This window comes from Desmodus rotundus, chromosome 2 (genome assembly GCF_022682495.2).
Source record: "Desmodus rotundus isolate HL8 chromosome 2, HLdesRot8A.1, whole genome shotgun sequence".
NCBI classification, from domain to species: domain Eukaryota; kingdom Metazoa; phylum Chordata; class Mammalia; order Chiroptera; family Phyllostomidae; genus Desmodus; species Desmodus rotundus.
Window position 1 is genome coordinate 142,511,137 of NC_071388.1, and position 12,286 is coordinate 142,523,422.

The 12,286-nt window shown below is 46.0% G+C and overlaps 1 protein-coding gene across 5 annotated transcripts in view; it reads left to right on the plus strand.

The window, feature by feature from the left end:
* Positions 1-244: 244 nt before the first annotated feature.
* The window catches only part of FMNL2 (formin like 2), a 297,278-nt gene continuing 285,236 nt past the window's right edge, over positions 245-12,286 (plus strand). For all 5 annotated transcript variants that reach the window (XM_024579927.3, XM_024579929.3, XM_024579926.3 and 2 more), the window contains exon 1: positions 245-821. In XM_024579927.3, coding sequence (XP_024435695.2) covers positions 705-821 — 117 coding nt within the window. In that variant the 5' untranslated portion in view covers positions 245-704. The remainder of the gene's footprint in view (positions 822-12,286) is intronic.

Genomic DNA, 12,286 nt, shown 5'->3' on the forward strand with positions numbered 1-12,286 from the left:
TGACGGGGTGGCTATTTCTACTGTTGGAGTGAAGTGAGTCAGAAGTGACATAAGCTGCCCCTACAGGGGTGTAGATTGCCCTCGCCACTTGCAGTCCTACCCGTGCTGGGCCCTCCAGAGCCAGTGTGGTTTCGGCAGGCGGACGCTTTGGGCAGAAACTACACATCCCGGCAGTCAGCGGGGCAAGTGGGCGGAGCCAGGCTGGGGGCGGGGCCGGCGGGGGGCCGGGCGAGAGGGGGCATTGTGTCCGTAGCGCGGAGCTGCATTTGTCTGCTTGAGGTGCTCGCGCAGCGAGCAAGCGTTGTGTTCCGGGGCAGTGGGTTAGAAGTGTCAGTGGTGGCCGCGGCCCGGGTGGGAGGTTGAGTTGGAGGAACCACGCGCCCGCTGTCCATGATCACTGGCAGGCAGCGGCGTGCCAGCGGAACAACATGCAGATAGGCGCCCAGCGCCCAGACGACCCCTCCAGAGGAAGAGAGGCCAGGGCGGCACTGGGGCTGCAGGGAGCATGAAGGAGGCCGGGGGGCGGCTCGGCTCCGGGCGCTGCTAGGGAGCGGTGCGCGCGGCACAGTCGCCGGGGCGCAGCGGAGGGCGGAGAACCCGGCAGGTCGAGACAGTGGGCAGCAGCCTGTCGCCCAGAGCTGTTCTGATTTCTGACGCAGACGCGAGGGGCCCAGAGCAGCCCCCGACCCCGGCGTGCGGCCAACATGGGCAACGCGGGGAGTATGGATTCTCAGCAGACTGATTTCAGGGCGCACAACGTGCCTTTGAAGCTGCCGATGCCCGAACCAGGTGAACTGGAAGAACGGTTTGCCATCGTGCTGGTGAGTGCGCGGCGGCGACGGTGGGGCACGGGGGCTCCAGGCCGGGCGTCGCAGCTGACCCCTACCCCTCCCCTTCTCCCCGCCCTGGGAGCGAGTCTTCTGTCCCAAGGGGGAGGCGTCCACCTTCCCCGTTGTGGCCTTCCCCGCCTCACTTCTCTCCGTCCCCTCTACAGCCGTGCTCAGCTCTTCTCGGGGTCCCGGGCTGGGGCCGAGGGCTCGGGGCGGGCTGCCTGGCAATCCCTGAACCCATTGTCTGACGGGAGAGGCACCTCGCAGCGCGTGTACCCTGGAGGTGCATCGTGGACTTGAAGGAAAGGTGGCGCGGGCCCGGGAGGAGGGGATCCCGAGCCGCTGAGGCTTTTTGTTTTAAAATAAAACCCCGCAAAGTCCACGTCCTTGCGGGCCATTCCGCGGGCGCACAGCCCCGAGCCTGCGGGGGTCTGGGGCGGACGGGTGCTGGTGGCCCACCGCTGGCGGCACGCCGGGCGGCGAGCGAAGGCGAACTTGGAGGCAGAGAGGAGCTTCTCGGAAAGGGAAAAAGAAGGAAACCCGCAGCAGTGCGGCGTCCTGGTCCCATAGCGAGAGCGGGCACCTGAAACCCGAGCGAGAGAGAAGCTTCCCTTCAGCGCGTTCCTTTTGGTCTTAAATCTTAAACCACAAAAATGTGCTGTTTTGCGGGGACGTGTTGCGAGCTGTTCTAACTCAGGGGCGACCCCTCCCCTGTCATACTCAGACGAATTCCCGGCTCACTTCCGAAATCCGCTTCTCCTAGTTTACAGCTTCTCAAATCCAAGACTGAAGACTCCCTCTTTTCTCTTGTCGGCTGGGACCAAGTTTCTGGGCTCCTCCCTGCCAGAGCTTGTCAGTGCTATGAGCTCAAGAGGGTGTGGTGGCCTTCCCCTCGCCCCAGCTAGAGTCTGCACTGCAGTTGGTCCCCAGACTTTGATTTTTAGTGTCCCAGGCTCTTTTGAGGGATGTTGGGAGGGAATCGGGCAAGATCAGACGCGTTACTATTCCGTACACTTGTACATTTCCCTTTTCCTCGTTAGTTACCTCCAAAGTAACTCAACAAGGCTGGGAAGAAAGTGGAACTTGTGCTCAAGGCAGCCACATTTTGCGTTTGCATGAGGGTTTTTGGCATGTAACCTCACAACCTTGGGAAAGGACCAGAGTCTGAACCCCGACTGGGACATTTAAGCTGACCATCTTCAGGCCCAGTTTGATATGGGGAATAATGCTCTGGACGGCAGGTTAGCTTTGTGCTCTTTGGAAGAACAGAGGCCATAAGGTTTTTCACACTGCCTGGAAACTGGTGTGGCAGTGGGGAGATAGATGAGGCTGCCTGTCTTGCGTTGAATCGGCTGTGATCTCTCACAGCTGCTCCCACCTCGTGCAAGATGGGACACTCCGAAATTAAACAGCATAGGCTTAATTAGTTCTCGAGGCAGTCTGGGTGCGCACATGTCTTTCCAGAGGCAACCTTTTTATTCAAAATCCCCTACCTACCGGACACATGGCTCTTACCTCCAGCTCTAGGTTTTCTGTCTTTCCGTCCAGGCTGTGGTGCTGTGGGTGTGTGTGTAGGGGGTGCAGTGTATGGACTTGAAGTGGACTTGATGTGGAAGGGCCAGTGACACTGGGAAACCAGATGCAGTAATTCAGTTAAGTTCCGCTCAACTGGGATAGTATGTTTTGCATGAGCTCTTAGTTACCCTGCTGATTAATAACATATGGTATGAATTAATCTTTAGAAAAATAATGTTTTGTCATTAACATGGTTGATTTTTGTTACAGTTAAGTCTAGCAGTCACAAATTTAGTATGTAGACATTTATGATTCTACATCATAAGCTCCTTGGGGCAGTGGTTGGTTGTTGTGGCTACTTTTACTCTGCTTACACGTAATTAGGGGATGCGGCTCCTTTTGTAATTATTTACAATATGGTAAGCCCATCGGAACAAACAAACAAACAAAAACACCGGGCTGGCCTTCTCTGAATAGAGACAAAGCTTTTGGGAAAGCCTCAGCTTGGAGGCCCTCGTGTTAGGGCTGCACTCAGCTCATGGAAGTGGTGTTTAATGTAACTCTCCTTAGTCAGCTACAGCTGCTCTTTGAAAACCTATTGAGTACAGGAAGAATTAAAAGGCTTCTATGGATTGATAGAAGTTCGGAGTTACCGTGATTTCTCTTCTGGTCAGTTTTTTGAAGTCGTGTATATGATGCTCTCAACTTTGCTTTTCTTCATGAATTGTTTAAGAAATCAGCCCAAACCATTTAATTCTAGAGATCAAGCTTGAAGGACAAATTTTAGATTGGCAAGTTTTTAAATATATATGTGGAGAAATTTTCTACCCTGAGACAGTTGGGATTATTTTGGCATTATTGATCCCAGTGTTTTGATTTGTTTTTTTAATCCTCACCCGAGAATATGTTTATTGATTTTAGAGAAAGAGGAAGGTGAGGGGGGAGAGATGGAGACTGAGAGAAATATCTGAGAGGAACTTGGGTTGTTGCCTCCCGCACCTGTCCTGCACGTGCTCCTGTGGGCGGGGAGACCCCCCATGTGGTTGTGTGCTCTGACCAGGTGTCACACCTGCAGCTTTGGGTGTAGGGGATGACACTCCAACCAGCTGAGCCACCTGGTCAGGACCTAGTTTTATTTTCCTATCTGATAAAAATCATGTGTTTTAGGAGGAAAGCCAGATAGTAATACTGTACAGAAAATTATACAAGCCCCCTCATTGTAAGTATGGTTTACATCAATAGTTAATGAGCCATTTCAGGCCTGAAAAACGATTCCTCCCACTCCCAAGCTCTAGAATATTGAAAGCATCGGGGAAGAGTAAATAAAAGTAAAAACGGCACAGGCCCATCTATTTCTGCAAAACTTAGGAGAGCACAAACCCACTCGGTGACTGCTCCCCCACCCCCCTTCAGTCTACGTGAGTTACAATTGTATGGATCTAAAAAATTAGTGGGTGTGAGTGGAGGGGTAAACTTTTAAAAATAATAGTTTTTATAGGAAAAAGTGAGATATTAAAGATTTGTGTTAACTGAAATTTCTATAATGACTAGTAAAAAATTGATCAAAATCTTAGAAGCTTTATCCTCCTAAGGAGAGTCTCCTTCTACCCCTGTCCCTGAACTTGTCTTCTGCATTGTTGTAATAATAGTTATAAACTTGCATTTAAGGGAAAAGATTGCTGACTCCTTATATACATTTACAACTATTTGCATCCTTGTACTTAGCTTTCAAGTAGAGCTATAAGTGATCTGCCTTTGTGTATGTGCACGTGTGTGATGTTTCTGTTACATTCTTTGATGGAAGCGTTTCATAAATTAGAAAGTCAGTCATGTACTTCAACTTTTGTTCCTTCAGCATGTGTATGTTTTATGTACTTTACAGGTAACATTGGGGTCGCACATTTACAATGGAATATCTGCGTGGCTTTCCATGATTAAACACAGTCTAATTGTTGGGAATACACATGTATACACACTTACTCCCATGTCCTTTATTTTTAAAAATGACACTCTGAAGGTGATTTTTGGATGGTCTTTGTCCAAGAATACCTCCTTCTACGTAAGACACCCCTAATATTCACTAAGTTTTGGCTTGTAGTCGCTGTCCCCCAGTGCCTTTGTGAAAGTCCTCTCCCAGCTGCTGGATTTCTGTGATATCAAGTATCAGGCTGCTCAGCCAGCAGATTGAAAACGACAGATTAGGAAGTGATGGCTTAGGGCAGTATTTTCTTGTTTGATACCCGGAACTACTTTGCTATGTAATTAATTTGAGTCAGTTTCCTTGTCCTCCTTCTTCCCTTCCTCCTTTCCTCCCTTTCCCTCTGTCCCTCCCTCTCTTCCTTCTCCTCCTCCTTCTTCCTCTGCTTGCCCTGAGGTTGAACGTGGTCATTTTGCTTTAGGAAGAAGTGGGATCATTTTCTGAGTACCTACTATGAGTACACACTATGCTTACATGTCCTCATTTAATCCTCACAGTAACTCCAGCTATCAGCAACATTACAGGCGAGGAAATAAAGATTACTTAAATTGCCTGAAGTCACAGATTAGCCATTCCAGGATTTTAACCCAGGTTTGGATCTTCCTACCCCCTCCATTATATTTCACTTCCTTGGGGCTAGAACCTGGAAGGAAAAAAAAGAGGGGGAGCTGGAACTAGCAGTAAAGCTATTAAAAAAACACAACACCTAAATCTGGTAAATGCAAGTTTCAGACTGTGTAGCATTGGCAGAAATTTCTTAGAAGTGACTAAAGTGAGGTACCCTTGATGTTTCTCTGCACATTTTGGCATCTTCACTGTGCTGTTCGTGGGGTTAATACTCATTTGTTCTCACACTGTGCTCCTCAGTTTTTCCCAGCCAGGCAGACTGGAACTGCCTAGGTGAGGAAGTGTAGGTTTTCCACGTCGGAGGGAAGAGGCAATCTGTCAGTGCAGTGTGTACACTCCAAATGTAATCACTTGTGAAAGGCACAAGGAAGGTCAAGTTTTACCATTTACGTTTATTTCCCTCTGCAAGGTGTTGTTCCCTCTCAACCACTTCCAAGGAGCGCTCTTGCCATGAAGTCTGCTGAGCAGATGGATGGGTAGCAGTGAAGTGAGGCCATCATCAGATGCATGCTGATTTTTTTCTCACATCCTTTCTCCTCTTGTGAGGGAGGGAGGGAGAGAGATGGGGGCGTAGGGGTGGAGTGTTGTCACTTTGAGCCATTACAGTCTCATCCTAGGCAGTAACCCTCTAGATGTTTTGTTCTCAAATGTAGAAATGCGTGCTTAGGACTGTGCTTGTTATCACTATCTGGGTGTATTTCCCACTCCCACCTCTCACAATATCAATATATGTAGGTGTCTAGGATAGAAGCTGATCAAAGGCTGTATACTCTGAATGTAAATGTTTGGCTCTAGGGAGAGGCTGGCAGCAGCAAAACTGATGAAATCTGGGGGAGCAAAGGTATGCATGCCCTTAAGTCCTGAAGTGATAAGAATTGCTTATACCTGTGGCCTCTCATTTAGCAAACAGCATTGGCCTGGGAGACAGCAGACCTGGTTTCTAGAATTATATTAGCTGCACCATCTTGAGCAACTTAAACCCTTTCCTCTGGTCCTTGATTTTCCTCCTCTGTAAATAGGAATAAAATTTGACATGACTGTTAGATAGTCATGAGGTTTTTAAAAACCATAGCACTTGAAAGTGTAAAATTTCCAGAACATAAAATATTGTGATCCATTAGCTGACATCATATGTTGAACAACTTCTGTGTAGACAAGTGTGTAGCTGTATTCTGTGCGGTCTAGAGAGTGGAGTCTTCAGGGTTGGTGAGTGAAAATCTCATAAACCGAAGGAGAAGTATTTTCATGTTTACGTTGTCAAAAATAAATACTGAGCTCTTTGAGTTGCTCATATGTATGAAAAATACTGATGCTTGGAAGGGCTTTCCAAACCCAACACATAGCTAGTGCATCATTGGCTTGAATGGTGCTTCCTTGAGATGAATCTTCCACCTGCAAGATTCTAGACATAGCACCTGAGAGTGGGGAAGGGTCTTGTAGTTTCCTCCCGGGCTCAAAGAAGAAAATAAGTACAGGCTCATGCGTGTTCTGGAAATCCACCTGACTTTACAGAAACTGTTGTCTGAAGGGCTTAGACTCAACGAAAAGTGCTCTTCTTTCCATTCTTAGGTCTTGGGGAATAAGGACTAGGGGAAGTGGGCTGTCTGGTCTTCATATTTAAACAAGTAATAGATGTTATAAACGTGGCTAATAAAAGAAGCACTGACTCCAGATGATTGTCTCTCTTTTGCAAGATGGTGCCGGTATCTGGGATTTTCTTAAGAACAGTTTATGAAAGAACAAACTGGAGTTGCTGAGGGAGGCGGGTGGGGTACAAGCTGTGTAGCTGCTCGGCAGATGCCCCCTTGCAGAATGGCTTTTCCACTGTACGGTGGGGGATATGTCTCCCTGCCCCCATCACGTGGAGTATGTGTCTCCCTCCCCCCATCACGTGGAGTATGTGTCTCCCTCCCCCCATCACGTGGAGTATGTGTCTCCCTCCCTCCATCACGTGGAGTATGTGTCTCCCTCCCTCCATCACGTGGAGTATGTCCCCAGGCTTATGGGTCATGGTGTCTGTGGAGAGGCTTCATGCGCCTTCTTGGCTCTCACCTACTTGAATGCTGGCTACAGACATAACTCACCTCTTGTCTTTCCTTGAAGATGGTGCCTGGGTATACTGCAGGATGGTCTTCTCCCTCCCCAGTCACCCCATCCTCTTCTCCAGAACCCTCCCTTTAGCAGAACACCAAGGACTATGCCGTTTCTAACAGATATGATGTAATTTGGAAGTAATGTCTAACTAAGGAAGGGCTGGTAGGCTGGAGAGCTGCCTCACAAGTGTGGGCCAAGACGGCTGGGAATCCGTTCCTCAGGAAATACCAGATTCCTACTTGAAGGTATAGTGGTATTTGATGTAGACAGATAGAAGTGTACTTTCTTTTCAGTCTTAAAAAACAAGCATGAGCCCTGGCTGGCGTGGGTCAGTGGACTGAGTGCCAACCTGCAGACTGAAAGGTTGCCGCTTCAATTCCCAGTCAAGGTACATGCCTGGATTGCAGACTGGGTCTCCAGGTGGGGCGCATGATAGGCAACCAATTGATGTTTCCCCTGCACATTGATGTTTGTCTCCCTCTCTTTCTCCCTCCTTTCCCCTCTCTCTAAAAATGAATAAATTATTAAAAAAACGCAATACCAAACATGACTATTGGCATCAGAGCTCACAGGTAGGCACCTCATCAGAAGCTTCTTACAATGTGTAGGACGTACCAAAGGTGTTCCCCCCTCATCACATCGTCACTGTTCTTGTGTGGTGTGAAACTGACTTCATTGACTCTTATTCCACACGTGACCTTAGTCCACCCTCTTTGCTGAGCAAGCTTTTTTATATTTGTAAGCCCCTGTTTATCTGCTGCCACAGAAGCTGAAAGATGGGAGGACCCTGCTCTCTCCAGGGGTAATCTCCTTGACTGACTTCTGTGTGGTAGACCATGCCCATGGCCTGCTTTGTAAAAACTTGTTGGCTTTGGGAAAGGTGTCAGATTGTTCATGTTTTTGGCCCTGTGACTGGTATCTGAAGGTAACATTCCTTATCTATCTCAGGTCCTGCCTGAGTTGAGGATTTGCTGAGGAAACTGACTTTTTCCTTGTTCCCACCCTCCCCCAACCAAGGAAGTTTGGCTGAACACTTTAAGGTAGGAAAATGAAGGTACTGACAAGCTAAAGCCGTGGTTCTCAAGATGACTGCATAGCTACATCACCTGGGAGGCTCAAAAAATACAGATGCCCGGGTCCCTGTATCTGATGAGTTCATCTGCAGTGTGACCTTAGCCTCAGGAATTTTACTAGCTCCTTGGGAGATCTGAATGTGCAGCCTTGGTTGAGGGCCACTGTGCTAGAGGCCTGGGTCTTCCCATTTTCCTGCTTCCCCCAAACACCAAACCAAAGTTAAAACCACAGCAAAAAAAAACAGATGAGTGTAGTAGGAAGGAATTAGGAGATACTATAACATTTGGAGAAATTAGGCAAAGTGGAGAAAAGTTAAACAACAAAACTCCTAAAATGTTTGATTCAACCAAAACCACCAATGTGAGAAATACAGAGGAAATGGATCAAAGCCTGTTGAATGTTAGAGACTTTTAACTATTTAAGAAATAACCATCAAATAATCATAATGGAAATTTGCTGAGAAAGTTCTATTATAACTAAAGAATGAACAGTGACTCTGAGGTGTACCCCTGGACTAGAACACTCAATAAATCTATTGTATTTTTGCTCAGGCCTCTATTCTCCAGCCTAATTATTTGTTGGTTCAATGCAGGCCTTTTGCTTTGATCTCTGGTTTTACCACTTACAGAGACATGGTGAGCTTGGCTTCCTGGAGTGAAATTCACATACACTTGTGAAATGTAAACAACATTCGTTTATTAAAAATTCTATAATCAAGGCAAATTGGCATGCTTATGTAAGCAATTAGCTCAGAGAACAGAACGATAAATAGGATGCTAAGTCAAGAATGAGCTGATTATTCTCAATGCAAGACTCTAGTTATTCCTTTAGTATTATGATACAAACAAATACACATTCCTCTTATGCATAATATTTAGCATTTGTGGTTTGGGGTTGGAGGCCAACATATGTGGTTTTCTGAACTGAGAGAGTAGAAGAAATTATTGTTTCATTTTCATCTAGAAATATAAGTGTCTTTCAAAGAAATGTAGGTGGTTGGTTGATGGCCAATCAAACTTTCTAGTAATTGGGAATAGTGTGAGAGAAGGTATGGATTTAGATGGGAATTAAAGAAAAATAATGGAGTTTTACTTTGGTGGGGAAGGTAAAAATGATGACTTTTTTACAATGGCAGAAAGATGGAAAATAATCCCATCTGCCTTCGCTGAATAATGTTATTATTATTCTTTATATAGAGAAACAGCAGGATAACTCATAGCAGAAGTTGGATAGAACATGGTTCAATTTGCACCATGGCAACACAGGTTGCGCAGTGAGTTCGGTCTGGCCAAATGTCTCACTAGCGAGAGCTGGGGGACCTTAATGCAAAGGCGGTGAATCAGATGGGTAGCTTTATAGGTTAGTTTCAGTTCTGGCCCCTTCAGCCCCCAATATGTTCAGCCTTATGGTTTTTCCAAGGAAACTCCCAGTTTAGTGATAATGGGGTATCTTGTCTAATCAGGATTTTTTTTATCCACAAGGACTTCTGCCTGGTGAACCTAGGTAGCCAATTCAGTCCACATGACTTGAGACCAGGACACTAAATTTGGAACTGGGGATCCTCCAGGCCTTATTACAGAATCATCATTTTATTGGCAACTAATCAGGCCCTCCAGATGCGAACCTGGAGAGACCCTTTAGGACTGTGTGGCCTCCTGGGGCTGTGGACCCATTTTGCTCGCCTGTGTGCCGCCTCTCTAGTGCCCTTTCACCGGAAAAGTTTGGAGTCTTAGGGTTGGCTTTTCCAAAGGCATTTGTTACAAGGTTTAGAAATCTCCGTATCATCGGTGAATTTACCAGATCCCAATCCTCATTTAATGGAGTGATGCTTTAATGTTAGACATCTATATTTTTGTTATTTTACCAATAATTATCAGAAATTCCAAGGGTTGGCTTCCTGTGATTTTTCTGTTGATAATGGAGAATTTTAAAAATTCTTTCTTGGTTGTCCTTTAGGATGATAAAGAATCATTCTTTAATCATCCTTTAGATGAAACTTTGTATTGAAGAATAGGATACAAAGGGAAATGAGCCCACATCATTAAGTGTGCAGCTTGGTGGGTTTTCACAAACAACACACTGTTGTAACCAGCCCCTCCATGAGGAATAAGAATCTGCTTTCCTGTTTTTCTTCAAACCTGGTTTGACTTGGCCCTTTGCCTCCCCAGCCACAGTTGCTCACCTGGACTTACTTTCCTAGTGGCTAGATGTACGTGGAGAAGAGCAGACCACAGGATTGTACCTTGTGGTCTGATTCTAAATGACTCTAACCATGAGGTTTCCACCACTTCCTTTGAGAGATCTCCTCCGTCCAAGTAGGTCTGACCATTAGAGATACTGACATTGTAGCGTTTTCCTGTTGATTTTAGTTATATCATCGATAACCCTAATGGTATTTGTGTGTGTGTGTGTGTGTGTGTGTGTGTGTGGTATCTGTTCTTCATAATACAAGGACGAGGACATTTTGATTTACGTTCCTAGAGTAAATCATGAATGCCGAGGAATTTCCACAATGAAAATGACCATTTGCCCTGGCTTGTTTTGCTGAGTTGGTTGGGCGTTGTCTCGCAAGCTGAAAGGTTGCAGGTTCGGTTCTGGGTCACGCCACATATCTGCGGGTTTGGTTTCCAGATCAGAGTGCATGCAGGAGACAAATGATCTATGTTTCTCTCTCACATGAATGTTTTTCTCCCTCTTTCCCCTCTGCCTTCCCCTCTCTCTAGAATCAATAAAGGAAATTAAAAAAAAAAAAAAGAAAACTAGCATTTGTAATTTGGGCTTCAATGCTTGGAATTACGCACTGGCAGATACAAGCTTTATTTACTCAAGCCTAAATTCTGGCCTTTAGTTTTGCTATCTTTCTTGACGCTCCTTTTGAAATGTTAAAAGGCGTAAGATTGTGGACTTCATCTTCTGGTTCAATTTTCCCATCAGGGCCTCTTCCATTATTCCAAACATCCATCCAGTTTGAGAGGCACTTGGTCCAAGTTTGCTTTTAGTGGTTTACCTTGCATACTCTGCTCTGTGACTTCTCTGTCACTCCCATCCGAGCCTTCTCACGGAAGCCTTCCGCTGTCTGGCCGCACCCATCTCCTCTTCTTTTTCCTTCCTTTACCCAGACTTGGAGTTTGCTTCTCCCTATCCACAGAACAGGCCTGTACTTTCCCTCCATATGTCTTTCTCAAGTGACTCTTCTGCTTATGAAAAATATAGCCAACCTTCAGGGCTCTTACAAAATCCCACCTCTTCCAAATACCCTTGTAGTCAGATCCACGTCAGCTTGGGGGAGATGGGAAAAATAACTCTCCTGTCTTTGATCTGTTTACAGTATGAATAGTATGCATTATTTCTCTTACTCATGAAACCCTTGATTAAATATCACCTGTGTGAGGTGTTACTGTAAAATAAGGGGATGCTTTTATGTGTAGCTTTGTAGTCACTCATTATACTCTTAGCCATCTGTTTATGTCCATGTTTTATTTGGTAGTTCACATTGTGGGCTCCTGGAAGACAAGGATTATATCTTACAGGTCCTGGCACTTCACCTTGTCCAGCACGGTGCTTGGTCCAGGGGAGGGTTTTTGCAGAAAATTTCTGACTTTGTTAGGGAATGGTGCCCTCTGACACATGGCCAGGAACTGAGTAGCCATCCAAGAACTTACTTAACTGACCACACTGGGCTGACTGTGGATTGCACATAATTGGCCTTTGTGTTGAAATCAAATTTTGTCACGGATTCTTACTCATCTTGGTATTCCCCACACCACTCGAGTGTAGTGGGTGCACAAGAATACTAAGTGTCCAGAGGTAATAAGTTGGCATCATGCTTCACCTGATTCTGTACTGGAAATGGGTGAATTAGGAGAAGAGGATTAGGGAATTTTAAATGGCCAAGGACAACCAGTAGTTTTTCACTGTCATTAAGCCAGATCAGTGTGTCATGAGGTACTGTCACCAGTGAGTAGTAGCACAGGCTTTCTTTCTTTTTTAAAAAAATTTATTTTTAGAGAGGGGGAAGGTAGGGAGAAAGAGGGAGAGAGAAGCATCAATATGAGAGACATCACTTGCTACAGTGCCCTTTTGCTTTTTGGGATGATGCCCAACCAGGTGAGCCACACTGGTCAGGGCAAACAAGGATTTTCTTCATGTCCTTCAGGGTACTTTCTTT